The sequence below is a fragment of the Trichosurus vulpecula genome, chromosome 4 (assembly GCF_011100635.1).
Source record: "Trichosurus vulpecula isolate mTriVul1 chromosome 4, mTriVul1.pri, whole genome shotgun sequence".
Lineage (NCBI taxonomy): Eukaryota > Metazoa > Chordata > Mammalia > Diprotodontia > Phalangeridae > Trichosurus > Trichosurus vulpecula.
The window spans coordinates 164,501,211-164,519,763 of record NC_050576.1 but is presented as its reverse complement, the minus strand read 5'-3'; the positions used below and the strand labels follow the sequence as shown (position 1 = coordinate 164,519,763).

The following is an 18,553-nucleotide window of genomic DNA, read 5'->3' as shown; positions in this document are numbered from 1 at the left end:
CACTGTGTGATCTTGAAGAAGTCATACAACCTCATAGTGCTTCAGTTTTATTATTTTAAAAAATAAAGATGAAAGTGCCAGCCTTGCCCTCATTAGAGGTTGCTTGTCAGGAATAAATGAGATCTCATAAGGGATGTAAGCCAAGAAGAACTATGCACAAGGGAAGTGAACCTGTTATTTCCATTGAGAGAGAGAGATCCTAGATCAAGTCCTGAAAAAGGGATGGAAAACATTCAACAGGACAGATCTGACACCACCTGAAAAATTGAGGGTGAGAACTAGGAAAGCAAGAAAAACAACAACTCAGGTGTCACCATGAAACACATGCTTTATTTGAGTCAGTGGGAGGAGAGTTACAAGGACTCAGGGAATGGAAGTCACCGCCCAGGTTACAGAACAGGGAGAGCTCATGCAGTGGCAGGGGGCCAGGAGTCTGGTCTCTCACAGCCATCCTTCCATTGAGGTTCCAGGAAGCCTGGAGTAGAGTAGGTTGGTACTTTCTCTACAGTCTCTCATCCCAGGAGGTGTGAAGATGGGGGTGGAAGATAGGAGTGAGGCAGAGGTCTCATTCTGAAATGACTGCAGCTCTAAGAACAGAAGCTCTTCTCCTTGACTTTCTTTTCAGGGAAGAACAAAGGCAGAGAAGCCTGGAGATTCAGAGGCAGGGGCTGGGAGTTCAGATACCCACAGGATTGCTCAAGCTCCCTGTTTCATGGTGCTGCCAGCATTAGGCACTGTTACTTCCTCTTGGGTGGGCACTGCTGCTGGCAGGGTGGAGGGCATGGGGGGCATTTCTGCTGGTACTGCTGTGGTGGGCATGGCTCAGGGCACTTGGGAAGGCATGGCTCTGGGCATTTTGGAGGACATGGCTCAGGGCACTTGGGCTGGCAAGGTGGTGGGCACTTGGGAGGGCATGGCTCAGGGCACTTGGGCTGGCAAGGTGGTGGGCACTTGGGAGGGCATGGCTCAGGGCACTTGGGCTGGCAAGGTGGTGGGCACTTGGGAAGGCATGGCTCAGGGCACTTGGGCTGGCAAGGCTGTGGGCACTTGGGAGGAGGCTGGCAAGGCTGTTTGCACTGCTCCTGATACTGGTAGGACATCTTTCCTGGAGCTTAGTGAATCTGAAAGAAATAGAACACAGTGCTCACAGTCAGGTACTTTTAAGGGCAATATGACTTGAACCCTCTTGTAGAACTAAGGATGATCTTAAAAATCTTGGGCTAAATTTTAGGGTCTCAAATGCCACTTGACTGGGAGTTAGAAGACCCAAATTCAAATCCTGGATCCGACAACCACTAGCTGTATGATTTGTGCAAGTCACTTAACTTTTCTTAGACTTGGTTTTTCCATCTCCAAAGTAGGCATAATAATATCACCCTATTTATCTACTTACTTCATGGTGCTGTTATATGAAGAAAGCTCCATATAAACTGTAAAGTGCTGTAAAGCGAGCTGATATCGTAACTTCTCCCCTCACATCCTTCCCCAACATGGCATCACAGAAAAGGTACCCTGGAGTCTCAATGCCTCAAATGAGGAGTATAAGCTCTCGCAGGTCCTTCCTAGTTGGAAGTGATTCTAGTTCAGGACGAGCAATAGATGATTTCTGGGTGACCTACCAAGTTAAGCTCAGTCTTTTCAGTGGGTGATAAATTTTGGAAGCCACGGCAACTCATAGAAAGCATGGATTGAGGCATGGACAGGCGGGAGGGAATGCTCAGACCAATGAAATTATGGATGTTGAGGGGATTTTTATTATAATTCTAATTCCAATGCTATTCCCCCACCTTCCACTTTTCAGCACTCATCTACTTCTTGCTCCCTCTCTAGCTAACTTCTCTCTGTCCTCAGTTTATTTTCTAAATATTTTAGGAACCCACAGCTCATGATGGTAACAAATACCACAAGTATCCCATAGGAACAGTGAGCAATTTCTTCCACTTCTCTGGATCCATTTTCCCTTCTATAAAATGAGAAGGTTGGACATGTAGGACAGAGGAAAAACTTGGTCTGGAAGGTAGAACACATGTGTCCGAGTCAATTAATCAAGAGGCATTGAGGAAGCCCTTCCTGTGTACAGGAACTTTGCTAAGCACTGGAAATATAAAGAAAGACAGAAATACATCTGTGCCCTCAAAGAGCTCACATTATAATGGGAGAGAAAACAGGTATGTAAACTGGTATATATAGGATACACACACAGTCTAAGAAAAGTAACCATAGAGGGAAGGTTTCTCCGAACCTCAGTGTCCCTGTCCGAAAAATGAAGGGATTGATCAGATGATATGGAAACTCCCTGACACCTCTAAGAGAATTACAAATAAGTGTTTCTGAATAAATGCTCAATGGCTCTATGATTTTATAAATGGTTTGTGAGCATCAAAGAAATTCTGAGGGAAAAGGACCAAAGTCACTGAAATTCTGGCTAATTCATGCTCACCATCATCACCACACCCACAGGTCCTTATATGTCACGAGCTGTACAGAGGCAGTGCCAGAGGCTCCCACACTACCCCAGGAGCTTGCCCTCGGATGGGTGACTGAAGGCTCAAGAGGAGCTTCTGCTCTGACCACTGGACTCTTCTAAAGGAGGGTGGGGCTCCATCACCTTCTAAAGCATCCTTTAGTTCAAGGCCCTTCCTAGAGTTCTCCTGGGCCTCTTTACTTCTTGTACAAAGTATGTTTCAAGACTACCCCAGGCAAGCCAACAAAAACAGTCTATTAAGACTCTTCAACAACCCTTCCACGAATACTCCAAACCAACCAACCAACCAACCAACCACATGAGCCTCATTGAACAGAGGTTGAAGATTCAGATCAAAAAGGAATCTTAAACACTGTCTAATCCTCCTCCCTCTTCTTACAAGTAAAGGAACTGAGGCCCAGTAAATTGCCAAAGGTCACACAGGTAAGTGACAAAGTCAGGATTTGAACCCAGATCTTCTGACTCTAAATTTAGCCATACCCTACCATGCTGCCTCTATAACACGTATCATAAAAATGCAGTTTTAGAAGTGATCTTGGAGGTAAAAAAGAAATGAGGGGTTTGAACAACATGATCTCTTATGCCAGAGCTAGGAGAATTTAGAGATTATCAAAAGACTTTTTCACCTTTTGTTGTCATTTTTCGGTGTATCAGACATTTTGTGATCCCATTTGGAGTTTTCTTGGAAAAGATACTGGAGTGGTTTCCTATTTCTTTCTCCAGCTCATTTTACAGATGAAGAAACTGAGGTAAACAGAGGCAAGTGACTTGCCCAGGGTCACACAGCTAGTAAGTGTCTGAGGCCAGATTTGAACTCATGAAAATGATTCTTTCTGACTCCAGGCCCAGTTCTCTATCCACTGCATTACCTAGCTGCCCTTTTCACCTTTAATCATTTAAAAGATGATTAAGGCCCAGAACAAAAGTGACTTCACCAAGGCTACATTGTTGGTTAGTAACAGATGTAAGATATAAACTCAGGTCTCCTTCTTTCTGACCAGGGCTCTTTAATCCATTTTGCTAATTTCAGCATCAATTAGGACAAATCACAAGTGTTCTACAAGGACATCTTAGATTTTTAACATGAAATTATCCAGTGCTGATATTTCATAGAAACATACAACGAACGGTCAATTGATAAACATTTTAGTGCCTACTATATGCCAGAGCCTATGCTAAGCACAGGGGATGCAGAAAAAGGGGAAAAGCATTCCCTGATCTTCCAGCACGCAAAGGCACCTTCGACATCACTAATAGACTACTTATACAGAGGAAGAAACTCGTGCCAAAACAGGGTAAGTGACTTTCTTAAGATTCCACAGATAGTTAGAGTCAGAGCAAGGATTAGAACCCAGAAACCAGGACTTCTGAATGCCAGGCCAGGGCCCTCCCCTCTCCACCAGACTGCCTCCTCTGCCTGTTAGCCTCCAAGAAAAATCCAAACCCCAAGATCAGCCCTGAAAAATCTCAGACTCACCAGATGCTCCAACGCAGACAAGGACCAGGTAGCTGGTGGATGGCTGCGGTGTCAGCAAGAGCCCCTTTATAGAGCTGGGAAGTCCTGCCTAGAGGAAGCGGGGACAGTCCCATTCCTGCAATCCCAATTATCTCCCGAACAAAACATAATCTACCTGCAATTCTGAAAATTACTTACCACCCTCACCCTCATTACCAGAACCTCCCTCTTTTGCAAGCCTCCCTGGGGCAGTTGCCTGCCTATGAGTAATTCATCCAAGGAATCCTTGCCTTGATTGGAAGACACAGAATCAACTGAATCCAACCCATCTTTGCCACTGCTGAAAGCATTGGGGTATGTGAGCTTTGCAGTGGGTGACCTAGAGGTAAAAGTCATTCAAGAATGACAGGAAAATCCATGCCTTGACATGGAAAGAGGGTTGGTTTGGGGGCCAGAGAGTCATAGAACTTGAGTCAGAAGAGACTTTGGTGACCATCTAGTTCGATCCATATATTAAAGGAAGTCCCACTCTAACATTCCCATCCAGTGGCGCCCGAACTCTTCTTGAAGACATCCAAGAAAAGGGAATCCATCCCCTGTCACAGCAGCTTGTTCTTATTTTGATTAGTTTTGTTTGTTAGGAAATTTTTCCTTACGTGAAGCCTAAAGTTGCCTTTTTGCAACTTTTTTGTGTTGCTCCTGTTTCCGCACCAATGGAATCAAAGAGATCCTCCATGCTAATCCTCCCTATTAGCCACTTTGTTCTGTCATTTCTGGTGCAAAAGCCATTCTCCTTAGCTGAAAAAAAAGAAATGAAATAAGAATTGAGTGACTCTTTTTATTGTAGTTGACAGTTATCATCATTTCATCCATCCCAAGGAAATGTCCCATCTCTTCTTTGATCCCCCTTTTCTTCTTCCGGTGTCCCCAGAACAAAAACCCTTTTCATTGCCCTTAAATTTCCTTTACCATCTTCAACTGATTCTGAGCTTTGGTATTCCTGAACTATTTTTATAAACTGGGGCTTCCCCCTATACATCCTCTGCTATCTGCGCTTACTCCCGTTTTCTATGCCTTTCTTTCTTTAATATTTAAGTTGGTTGGTGAACTGCCTGCACGTTCACGTTCACATTGGTTGTTTCAAACCAATTCCAGTTTTTCTCCTAATTGGGATTTTTTTCCCTTTGTGCCTTCTGAATTTCATTCTTTAGCATTGCCCTTGAACTGACTTTCCCTGAAGTATATTATTCCATGGGATCCTATTCCTATTTTTCCTCTGAACTTAATGAAATCTGCTTTCTCGAAACTGAAGATGCCTGTCAGACTAAACGCAGATTTCCTAACTTTCCTTGTCCCAAACTCCAGGATGGAGCAGCCACTTCCTTCCAAGCCTTTCACTATTTCCACCTCAGAAACAGGCCCATCATGAGAATGAAATCCAGCATATCCCTGGTGGATTCCTCTACCTTTTGAAAGATGAAATTATCATTGAGCAAGTCAAGAAGTCATTACCTCATCGGTTCTTGGTAGGGAGAGAACTCGAGCAGAGATCTCAATAACTGAATCACCATTTTATCATGCCTTTGTACAAGGCTTGTCATGTGTTTCTTGTTTCCTCTTTCTGTCCATCCAGATTATGTCCCTAGTTTCTTAATATTTTTCATTATCTAGTTAGGCATTCACTCACCACTTATTTGATTAATCATTTATTAAGTTCTTCCTTAGGATTAAAAATAAATGGCTGCCAAAGATTCACAATCTGAATAATTTTCACATAGGGAGTAGAATGGGCTTACTACCATCTCCTAAAACAGAGAGGCTAAGATGGAGATTGGGGGTGAAAAACTCTGTTGCTTGGCGCAGGAGCCAAAGGACTTTGGTTCAAATCCTACCTGTGACTAAGTATGATCTCAGGAAAGTCACAGAATCTATCTGGACCCAAATGTCCTAAATGTGAGTTCCTGCCAACTACCAGTCTATGTGCCTGTTTAATAAAACAAATAAGTTGTCACGGAAGGGAGTGAGCTTCCTGACACTAATAATAGCTGACATTTAGATAGCTCTTCTGAGTTTTCAAAACACATTACATCCTTTCATTATCTCGTTCAATCTGTGATCAACAAGTCTGTGAGGTAAGTAGTACAGTTTTTATTAGGCCGACTTTACAGATGAAGAATCGGAGGCTCGGAGAAATAAAGCGACTTGTCCAAGGTCATGGAACGAGTAAATGTAGGCAGTAGGATTTAAACTCAGGACTGAACACCAAGCCCAGAATTTTCCACTATATACCCCATGCTGCTTCTCACTAAAAATATTCAAACAGAGAGGCAGCTAGGTGACTCAGGTCAGGAGAACCTGAGTTCAGGTCCAGCCTCAGATACGTACTAGCTGTGTGACCCTGGGCAAACCACTTAAACCCAACTGCTGCTGCTGAGGAGGAGGAGGGATATTCAAGCAGGGCCTTGGATGACTATTCATTGGGAATGTTAGAGAGAGGATTCTGGTCCAGGTACAGTCTAGGCTTCTGAGAATCCTTCCAAGCCTATGATTTTGTGAAATATTAACTGCTCATCAGTTATTAACAGTCATAGAATCATAGAACCATAGAAACTCAGAATTGGAAGAAACTTGAAAGGTCATTTCCAGTCCAACTTTCTTTCCAGTGCATGAATGGTAATAATAGCTAGCATTTATACAGTGCTTTGAGGTGAGGTGCTTTATAAATATTATCTCATTTTTATCTTTTCAGTAACTCTGGGAAGTAGCTGCTGTTATTAGTGTATGTCTGCCTCAATTTTCTCATCAGCAAAATGGGGATAATGATAGCAGCTATCTCCCAGAGTTGTTATAAGGACAAAAATGAGATATTTGTAAAGCACTTTGCCGACTGTGTAGGGCAATTTAAACTCTGACTGTCATTTTACAGAGGAGGAAGCTGAAGCAAAGAGAAGTTATGAAACTTTCCCAGAGTTGCACAGTTCAAAAGTGTCTGAGGTTAAATTTGAACTCAAGTCCTCTTGACTCCAGAACCATGGAACTCTATCCACTGTCCCTGTTTGCTGGATGTAGCATTTCTTACATACAGTATTCCCAAGTAGCCAGCTTTTGTTTGAGTACCTCCAAGGACATTACTTCAATCCACACAACCTTTTTTTTATTTTCGCATTAGTTATGTTATAAAGAAGAATTATAACCAATGGAATGAACCATGAGAAAGTAGAAATAAGAGGTGGGGGAAGGGAGCAAATAGTTTACTTCAATCTGCATTCAGACTCCATAATTCTTTCTCTGGATGTGCATAGATTTTTTCTATCATGAGTCTTTTGGAGTTGTCATAGAACCTTGCATTGCTGAGAAGAGCCCAGTCTATCAAAATTATTCATCTTATGATGTGTTTGTAATTGTGTACAATGTTCTCCTGGTTCCGCTCCCCTCACTCAGCATCAGTTTATATAAGTCTTTCTGGGTTATAATGAAGTCCATCTGCTCCTCATTTCTTAAAGCACAGTAGTATTCCATTACATTCATACACCACAAATAGTTTAGCCATTCCCTAATTGATGGGCATCCCCTTGATTTCCAGTTCTTTGCTAGCATAAAAAGAGCTTCTATAAATATTTTTGTACATATAGGTCCTTTTCCCATTTGTATGATCTCTTTGGGATATAGCCCTAGAAGCGGTATTACTGAGTCAAAGGTTATGCCCATTTTTATAGCCCTTTGGGCATAGTTCCAAATTGCTCTTCAGAATGTTTGGTCCAGTTCACAACTCCACTAACAATGCATTAGGGTTTCTGTTTTCCCACATCTTCTCCAGCATTTATCATTTTCCTGTTTTGTCATGTTAGCCAATCTGACAGGTGAGATCACACAACATTTTAAAAAGAATGATACAACTTAGCGTAAGACTCTTTTTCTCTCTCTCTCTCACACACACACACACACACACACTCCTTGCCCCTCTCCACCTCCACTCACGCAAACCTTCCCCTCACACACAGACTCAGAACCTCTATTTTCACCACTTCCTTTATACTCTCCTCTCCCCAACAAATCCCGCTCTTCCTCCTTTCCTTCACCCAAATGCACACTTCCCCCTACACATTTCACACATATGCATATCTCTCCCTACATGTGTGTATGTGTATGTATGTATGTGTGTATATATGTCTCTATCTCTTTGTCCCTATGTCTACATCTCTGTGACTGTCTCTTTCTGTCTCTGTCTCTGTCTGTCTCTTTTTTCTTTTTCTCTGTGTCTCTCTGTGTCTCTATCTCTCTTTTTTCATTCTCTGTCTCTGTCTCTCTGTCTCTGTCTGTTTCTCTCACACACATACACACACATACACACACATACACACACCCATACACACACACGCATACACATACACACACATACACCATCTAGAGAAAGAAGAGTCAGGCATTTATAATCCCAACCATCTTCCTAACCCAAAGCCCATTTTCCAAACTGACTCAAAGAGAGACCTCAAAATACAGCCTGCTCTTACCTAGGTATGTTAGGATTAGCAACTAGGGTGCATCCAAATTGGACTAAATTTGGGCAGGAGGGAATCAGAGCATAGAAGGTTCGGAGAGTAGCAGTGGGTAACTTGGCCTGGTACCTGAAAGGCTAATTAACTATCTCCTTGGAAATCTCATACTCTGTAGCTAGGAGAGATAGTGTAGGCTTTATCATTTTTACCCTCCCATCTGCAGATCTGGAGCAGATTTAGGGTGGACTAAGGAAGCTAAACCCAGGTAGAGGTGTCCGAGAGAATTGGGACGAATTCTTAATCTACCTGCCCAAGATGGCGCTTTCTGTTGAAATACCATAGAATAAATGTGACATCAGTTCTGCTTTGTGCAGAACATCCCAGGTATGAATCATCTCTCCCCCATGACCCCATAACACTCACAGTCTTTTGCTTTTAGTGGATTTCAAGGCCCTCTGAAAGTCTCCTGTCCACAGCATGGGATCCACGTGGTTCTGACTTCACCTGGGGTTGGATTTTGCTTCCAAAGTCAACCTCTGCTTCTGACTGGACTCATCTGCTTCAGTTTTAGGGACTGGAAAAAAGATACCACCCCTAGAGGCAGAAGTAAGGAAGAAAAGCCTTGTGGGCAAGGGGTACAGCCAGTGTGAAAACACAGAGATACAAAGCCAAGTAGACCTCAAGTAGTCTCATCAGGCTACAGAGTGTGAGAGAGGGGTTTCATATTGTCCAGATCCAGGGGTAGGAACGTGCTGCCTCGAGGCCACATGTGGCCTTCTAAGTCCTTGGGTGCAGCCCTTTGACTGAGTCCAAGTCTTACAGAGTGGCCAGCCCCAAGGGATACACTCTTGCCCTTGAGATATCAAAAAAGAAAAAAACCACAGGGAAAGACCTTCAAGACATTGGATAAAACTTCTATGCTAGATTTATGGGGCTGAAATCTGCTTCTGAGAAGGAGTGCCCTTACAGAAGAAATCATTCACCCACAGAAATGCCCAAGTACCAAGTGGCTGGCAAAATCGACTACCGACATAAGGATGTTTAGCCTGGAAGACTCGGGAGATAACGTGGTAGCTGTCCTCAAATGTTTAAAATGCTGTTACATGGGAGAAGATTAAACTTTTTCTGGTTAGCCCCAGAGGGCAGAATCAGAGAATGGAAGCTACAAAGAGATTAATGTAGGTTTAACCTCAGGAACGACTTCCTAGTGATTAGAACTTCTCCAAAATGGAATGACCCGCCTGAGATAATGGGGGTTCCATTTTACTAAGCATCTTCAAGCAAAATTTGAATAACCATTTGTTAGGGATACTAGAAAGAGGATTCCCATCTGACTGTAGTTTAACTCCATGGTCTATGTAGTCTTTTCCAATTTTGAGATTCTGTGAAGATATTGTACAGGTGACCCTTGCTTTATGTATGTGGATCATTCCTAAACCATCAAGTAGAATCACATTTCTGTACATATAATATTTTAAATAAATCATATTTTAGCTTCACTGGGGGGGAGGGGTGCTAGGTGTTTTAAACATCCCCTGAGGAGAATCCTTCTGTTAAGATTTTAAAAAATAAATGTCTCTGAGTTTTTGTTTCTATTTGGATTTTCATTTATTTTTGTGGTGTTTGTTCAGTCATGTCAGTCACATCTGACTCTCCGTGATCTCCTTTGGGGTTTTCTAGGCAATGATACTGGAGTGGTTTGTCATTTCTTTCTCCAGCTCACTTAACAGATGAGGAAACTGAGGCAAACAGGGCTAAGTGACTTGCCCAGGGTCACACAGCTAGTTAATGTCTGAGGCCGTATTTGAACTCAGGAAGATTGAGTCTTCCTGACTCCAGACCCAATGCTCTATTCTCTGCACCACCATTTTCTTAAAGTGAAATAAACCCATGCTACAGTAAGACATTAGGACATAGAACAGACTTCCCCTTGCTTTACCTCTAAACTTTAGAAAGGAAGATAGTGTCATAAAATGGGGGGGGGGGGCAAAGTTAAATAAAGAGGCACTCAGAGCAACCACTGAGGGAATGAGAATACATTCCATGAATTATGGTTTACTCTGCAAATATTTCACGAAACAGCTGTGGCTGCGATACAGAAATATGGTAACTCCATGTATTCTAGCCAGCCACAAACTTCAACATGCTTTATGTATGTGCCCTCCACATGTGCACTCTGGCCACATGGGTTCTTGGCATACATCTTTTCACATGTATTTCTTAGTTACGTATGTTCCTTTGATGTAGCCCATGCATATTCTCTAGCCAAATGTGTTCCCATTGTGCATGCTCTTCTCTACTGACTGTGTGCTGATCCATGTGTGCATAAGTGGACCTTCTCTTACTCCTTTATTACCCTTATTGATTAAACCTGGTTCAGTGAACAGATCTGGAGCCATAGAACTATGCTGAAGTCCAATTGACAGAAGTGTCAGAGGACTTAGGTTCAAATCCAATATCTTTGTTTTGTAATCTATGTGACCTTGGGTAGTCACTTAAACCCTCTAGCTTCCTTATCTGTAAAATGAGGATGTTGTACTAAATGGTCTCAGAAGTCCCTTCCAGCTCTAAAACATCTTTTGCTTTGAATACATGAATGCTAGGGCTAACCTATAAAAGAAACACATCAACAGGGGCTCATAAGCTCTAGTTTTGTGAATAAGTATTGAACCATAGAATGTCTCAAACATGGAATATCTCTTCTAGGAGCCAGACAGGCCAATAACCCCAAGGGCTACATCTTGATTGAAGAAGGCAGAAAGGCAAGAGAAAAACTGCACTACTTCCAAAGAAAAAGTGGACTAGAGAAGCAGATAAGGAAATCCTAATGAAATCTGTCTTGCCACTATGCATGGTACATCTTCCCACATGCATTGCCTTCTTCTTTGTCTTCTTTTCAATATTTGTAAGGTTAATGGGGTATAAGATCTTCTCTGCCCATTAATAGGCCTCATGTGGAGCCCATTAAGGGAAGCTTGCTTAGGAGAGGCTTACTTGTAGGAAGGCTTTCACACCTTTTGTTACTAAGTTGATTAGGCACTGAGTCACAAGGGTTGTGATGCCTTTTGGCTCTGAGAAATGTGTATGTACTCTGAGGTGGTAGTTTGCTTTGGGGGTTCACTTATGAGAAGGACCTTGAGACTACCTGGTCAAGACTCTGAGTCCACATGTTCAGATACCCCGACTGCTCAGATGCTCTCAATCCAGCGGTGTATGTAAAGCGCATAGCAGTATTGCTTTGATTCAAGCCGTCAGAGCCCCTATCTGTTGGTCTAATTTCTCTGCTTGTATTCTCTCTTACATTCAGGGTGCTAACCCTTCCCTGAACTAGTGAATGTAATTAAAGAAGGTTGTTGATGCCTTTAAAGTTGCTTTCTCTTAAAAGCAGATCTAAGAACCTGTGCCAGCAGGCCATCCTGGGTGTGTCAGGGTCCTTGCTGCTACAATATTATACACTGTAAGGGAACAATCATTTATTAAGCATCTACTATATAGGGGCCAAGCTAAGTGCTTCGTTGATATCTCATTGATAATGTAAGCTGCACAGAGATTGGATGAAGCTTAAAGGATTGCACTGTTCCTTTCAAAATCCAGAGAATAAAGAGCTATTGGCACTAAAATGAAGGAATAATGCCTTTCCATGTCCCTGCCATTACTGCTTTTAGTCTTAGAGGGACGAAGAGAGCTTCTACGTCAGTGAAAGAACTTCCTGAGGGTAAAATACAAAACCAAGGTCCTGGCAAACTGTGAGATGGACTGAATGAGTGCCAACCTTTGATTTTGGGGAGGTTTTTTGGTCAAATGATTTTAATAATTTGAATGTATACTTTTTAAAATATGCAAATAAAAAGTTATAAAACCTGGGGAAACAAACAAAAAAAATCTCAAAAATTCCTGAGGTTGTAAGCCAAGCACACTTTAAAACATGATAGGATGATAGATTCAGGGCAAGATGTAGGAACCTCGGAGCTTATCTAGTCCATATGCTCTTATTTACCAAGTAAACTGAAGCCCTGCAAGATTAAATGACTTATGGGTCAGCAAGATGCCACAGTGGATAGAGCACCAGCCCTAGTTTCAGGAGGATCTGAGTTCAAATCCAGCCTCAGACACTTGACACTAGCTGTGTAACTCTGGGCAAGTCACTTAACCCCGATTGCCTCACCAAAAAAAAAAGGATTAAATGACTTACACAAGGTCACAGAACTTATAAGAAGCAAAGCAATAATTTCACAACGAAGATGCTAATCATTGATTTCCCAGAATCCTCCATTTCATGAACATCATCAGCTCCTTAGAGTGAGGCAAGCATGTTAAAATCCACATTGTGGTGAAAAGAGATTAATCAAGGTATGTAAGCAAGGGAGGACAGCGTGAGACTGAGAAGCAATGAGCAGACTGGCTAGACTGAAACCTAAACTATTCACTGTCTGCAAAATGGCTGGAAAGGTAGCTTGAAGCCAGGTTATAGAGGGTGAGGCTATGTCCATTCTATTTAATAGACAATAGGAAGACACTGAAGGCTTCTGAGCAGAGAAGTAACGACGTCTTGGGTTCTGGCAGATGTGAAGGATGGTTTGGAGAGACAAAGGAAAGGATCCAGGAAGTTCACTTAGTTACTGACTGTTACAATACTAAAGGTGAGAAAGAGCTTGAACAAAGACAATGGCAATGATGGTGGAAAGAAAAGGGAAGATATGAGACATATTTAAGAAACAGAACAGACTGGACTCAGCAACTCATGCAAAGGAATAGGAAACTTGTGATGTCATGCAAAGAGCATTGGGTTTAGAATCAGAGGACCTGATAGTTCTGCCTGTCACTACTTGTATGACCTTGTAAGTCGCTTTCTTTCTCTGGGCCTCAGTTTCCAAATTGGACTAGATCAAATAAAGGGTGCCACTAAACTGCACATAAGGATCCCTGCTGGCCACATATTGACTTAGAAAACTACAAGTTAACATTCTCTGTGTTTTATTATATTTTTATTTATTTTGTTAAATATTTTCCAACTGATTTTAATCTGTTTTAGATTGCACTAAGGCATGTTGCTGGACATATTGGACCCCTGGCAACTCCTATTTGAAACCTCTGGTCTAGACACACTCCTATCATATTCTTATACACTACCTTATATGATTAGATATCTTTATATAGGATTATTTCAAGTCTCTCCATCTAGAAAGTACATTCTCTAGGGTGTTTACTGACTATGTGATATTTCTTTGTATTAACCACAGTTACTAGCAAAGGGATGGGTATACATGGTAGCTGCTCAGCAAATCAATATTTTTTGAGTAGTAGACTGCATAAGATCTTTGACGGCTTGCATTGATTTGTTTTTTTCATTGTAGTCTCGGTTGCTAGCAATGAGTGCAATTGCCTAACCGACCTTTGTTGAATGAAATGGAATTCAATTGAATAAGCCTCACAACACTGTCCTAGGGAGGTTGATTGTGCCCAGCATGAATCATGCCTCCCAATTCCAACACTGAGATTGCCACTCCACCAATGACATCTCTTTGGGAATATGTTACATCAAGAACTGTCAGATTATTCGCCCATCTACAATATGCAATACCACATAAAGAACTGACCTTTGAGCCAGGAAGACCTGGGTTCAACCTCTGACACTTACTAGCTATGTATATGTAAATCACTTAAACCCCTCAGTATTTTAAGTTGCAGGCATCTGACCTGCATTGGTAGAGGGAGCTACCTCATAGTTCCTATCTCTACATAGAACCAACCAGGCACAATTCTGTTCAAAACATTTCAATGGCTTGTTACAGCTTACTGATTAAAATCCCAACTCCATAGGCTACATTTAGCTTAGCCTGAAACCAAAAGCTCTCTACACAAGCTGAATTATACCACTAACCACCACTCTAAACTGCCTTGCATCTGGCTCTACATCCTCACCCCCAGCATTCTCCATGCCAGAATGCTCTCCTCCAAACCACTCCATTTCCATCTGCTGAATTCTAAGCCTTCGGTAATTGCTCGAACCTTTTTCAACATCAGAGAATTTTTGCTAAAGTGAATCTATATAAAATTATAAAACATTGCAAAGCTCTCAGACAAAGCTGACAACATCACAGAACAAGTATGAGGGAAAACCTAGCGGCAACTGATTCTATCTAGCTATATTTGTTTGTATTAAAGAATATGATAATGAGGTTTCTTTATGAATCCCTTCTGTAATTTTTTTCATTTACTGATAGAATCCAGGCCATTTATTTATTCAGAACACATTTAGTATTGTAAGAAATTTGTCTTCTGAAGAAAAAAAAATTCTACCCATCCTTTAAGATCTAGCTCAAATGACATTATCAGATACAATCTTTGCCTTTAGCAATTCATAGTCATCTTGGGAAGGCTTGATACAACAGAGAGAGAAAGAGACAGAAGCAGAGACACAGATACAGAGACAGAGAGACAAAGACAGAGACAGAGACAGACAGACAGACAGACAGACAGACAGACAGACACAGACAGACACAGAAACAGAGACACAGAGACAGAGAGATGGAGACAGAGACAGAGACAGAGAGAGTCAGAGACACAGAGACGGAGACAGAGAAAGAGAATGTTGTCCGTTCAATTTTGGGGAGTCCAGGCAGGTCAACCTTCATTCTCCTCCCAACTCTGCATCTGAATTTCTGGATTTTGCTATCATGCCTCAGCTGATGTCTCACCTGGATCTTTCCTCTGTGCCTGCTCACCTTAGAACCTCCATTCTCAGCAGCTATTAAGCACAACGACTCGCACTTACTAAGGGCTTAATAAGTGTTTGCCTTATAGAATACAGCAGTCTCCTTGAGGGTAGGGACTACCTCAATTCTGTCTTTATATCATGAGTGCCTAGCAGAGGGCTTGGCACATAGTAGGCTCTTGATAAAAGCTTGTTAATTGGCCGATTGATTACATTTTTATATATGTGTGTGTCAAGCCTTCCCAAGATGAATACACACATGCACATATATACTTACATACACATATACATAAAACAAATGCAAAGGGATTTAAGGAGGATAGTTACTACAGGGGTGGGGAGGATCAGGAAAGCCTTTACATAAAAAGTAGTACTAAAGGGAGTTACGAGTAGGCGGTAAGGAGGGAGTGCATAGTGCACAAATATGGAGTTGGGAGACAGAGTGTCGCATGTTAGGGACAGCAAATATAGCTAAATAGTAGAGTGCAGGAGAAGGAGTAATATGTTTCGAGTCTGAAAGGGGTAGGTTGAAGCCAAGGTGTGAGTGATTTTAAAAGCCAAACAGACGACTTTATATTTTATTTTATTCCAGAGCTGATATGAAGCCACTGGAATTTATTGAATGGAAGAATGACACAGATCTCCACATAGGAAAAAATACTTTGGCAGCTGTGTGAAGGATGGGTTAGAGAGGGAAGAGACTTGAGGTGTACAAAGCAGTTTATGGGAATCCCAAATGCGTCTCCAAACAATGTGTTACAGGAGTTCAAAGATCACAGGAGCCATGCAAGTATGATTATTGCTATTTTACAGCTATGGAAACCAGGCTCTGAAGGTTTGGTTTGTCCGTAGTTACAGAAGTATCGGAAGCAGTATTTGGACCTAGATCTCCTGACTCCAAGCCCATTTTCTCCAATGCCATGTTACCTTTAAGAGGATGAACCTTTAAAAAAAATTGGTGCTTGAATGCATGTGCATTAGAGCAGAGTCGGGGGCAGAAAGGGAGATGCGAATGATCTCTAACCAAAATATGATTAGAGGGGAGAGAAGGATTCTGAAAGGTTTACGCTGGACTCTGTAGAAGGAGGAGAGGGAGAAGATCAAAAGAAAAGCTGGCCTTTGGGGGGAAACAGCGAAGGAGGTAAAGTAAGGTCTGCAATGACTGCCAACCTCCCCTTCCAGCTCCTCAGTCTCTCCTTCCCATCTAGACTATGTCGCATTTCTATAGGGACAGTGTTTCAACTACCTGTCAGCTAATCCCCAGGAAAATATTAGCTAATAACTGAAGCTAAATACTGAGTGGGCAACTGGGTGGTGGGGCAGCTAGGTGGCACAGAGGATAGAGCACTGGCCCTGAAGTCAGGAGGATCCAAGTTCGAATCTGACCTCAGAAACTTACTAGCTGTGTGAGACCCTGTTTGCCTCAGTTTCCTCATCTGTAAAATGAACTGGATAAGGAAATGGCAAGCCACTCCAGTATCTTTGTCAAGAAAACTCCAATAGGGATCATGAATGATTGGATATGACTGAAAACAACTAAAAGACCACAACAGCAACTAGGTGGTGTAGTGGATAGAGTACTGGCCTAGAGTTAGGAAGATCTGAGTTCAAATCCAGTCTCAGACACTTACTATCTGTGTGACCCTGGGCAAGTCACTTAACCCTTATTTGCCTCAGTTCCTCATCTGTAAAATAAGTCGGAGAAGGAAATGGCAAACCACTCCAGTATCTTTGTCAAGAAAATCCCATGGACAAGTCTGGGGTCTCAAAGATTCAGACACAACTGGACTGAATATTACTTTTCCCAAGGGGGACTTGTATTTTATGGGGAACTTTTGAAGGGAAGGAAGGAGGAAGGAAGGAATAAAAAAGAAAAAAGAAAGAAAGGAAGGAAGGAAGGAAGGAAGGAAGAGAGAGAGAGAGAATGAAAGAAAGAAAGAGAAAGAAAGAAAGAAAGAAAGAAAGAAAGAAAGAAAGAAAGAAAGAAAGAAAGAAAGAAAGAAAGAAAGAAAGAAAGAAAGGAAGGAAGGAAATCTAGCCAGCAAACCCCAAGTTAAGTGGGCAGCTTCTGGCCATCAAAATTTACCTTCCTTTGGAGAGGAGAAGGAGAGGGAGAGGGAGAGGAAATTCAGGAAAAAGAATAGATCAAGGGAAGAAGAACAGAAGAAGAGGGAGAAGTAAAAGGAAAAAGGGGGAGAAGAAAGTGGAGAGTGTGAGAGGATGATGAGAAGATGAGAAGGGTCGGCTTCTGTTCACCTTTGTGCATCATTTAGGTCACAATCAGAGGCTGATGTGTTGGTGGCTCAGTCCTGGAGCTGACTCTCCTAGGGACAACAGTGACAACTCAAACTGTACTCAGAAGACTTGGAAGCATCGCCCTGTAGAGAGGAGAACATTGGACTTGGATCTGGAATGCCCAGGTGTGAGTTTTTGCTCTGTATGACCTTGGGCCAGTTACTTTTCTACACTTCAGTTTCTCCTCCTATGTAAAATGGGCATAATACCATCTTCCTACCTCACAGAACTGCTATGGGGCTCAAATGAGAGAGTAGATATCATCATGCTTTGTAAACTTTCAAGTGTTATATATAAATGGAAAGTAGAAGGAGGCTTAAGGCAAGTCATGGTCTGGTAAACTCATGAACTGGACGGGGATTGTCTTTTCGTCAATTAGCACAGCACTCTGCACTGAGAAGGGCACTCAATGGACGCCAACAGCCTCAGAATCTTCTACCTACAGTGAATAAAAAGGAATGAGAAAGATAGAGATGGCCTAATAGACAGTGACTAGAAGCAAATGTGTTGCCTTGGAAATTGCCCAAACATAGATGCTGATCTCCATAAGAAATCATTACCAGTAAATCAGATGCAGACATGCATGGGCCTCATAGATCAGGGCTCCTGTCCCAGTTCTGCTCCTGTGTAACCTGATACCTACCTGCAGGTCTTAGAAGGGCCCTCCCGTGAAAGAGGGAGGAGACACCTCCATTCAGTTTAGCCCCAGAGGGCAGAAGTCGGAGCCAGCAGGTGAAAGCTGCAGAGATGATGACTTAGGCTCGATGGAAGGAAAATCTTCCCAACCACTGGAGAGCTGTCCCAAAAGTGCAAAGGGCTGCCCCAGGAAACAGTGGGATCCCCGCTCTCTGGAGGTCTTCAAACAGAGGCGGGGTTGCTTGTTGGCTGAGTTGTAGAGCAGATTCTCTTTTCAGGTACTGGATGAGATGTGCTCTTAGGTCCTTTCCAGTGCTGAATTTCTATGCGTGACCTCAGATGAAGCCATTCCTCTGGCTGGGCCTCAGTTTCCTCATCTGAAAATGGCAAAGTTGGACTAGTTATCTTCTATGATGTTTTTCAACGCTTGCCTTCTTTGGTTTAATGAGTCTAACCCAGGCCCTCTCTTT

At 42.3% G+C, this 18,553-nt stretch overlaps 1 protein-coding gene across 1 annotated transcript; it reads right to left on the bottom strand.

The window, feature by feature from the left end:
• Positions 1-737: 737 nt before the first annotated feature.
• LOC118846911 (small proline-rich protein 2I-like) lies at positions 738-1,100 on the bottom strand. Its single transcript, XM_036755588.1, has 2 exons — positions 1,042-1,100; positions 738-936 (listed from the first exon to the last, which is right to left on the bottom strand). The coding sequence occupies exons 1-2, from the start codon at positions 1,098-1,100 to the stop codon at positions 738-740; spliced, it is 258 nt and encodes an 85-aa protein (XP_036611483.1).
• Positions 1,101-18,553: the final 17,453 nt, after the last annotated feature.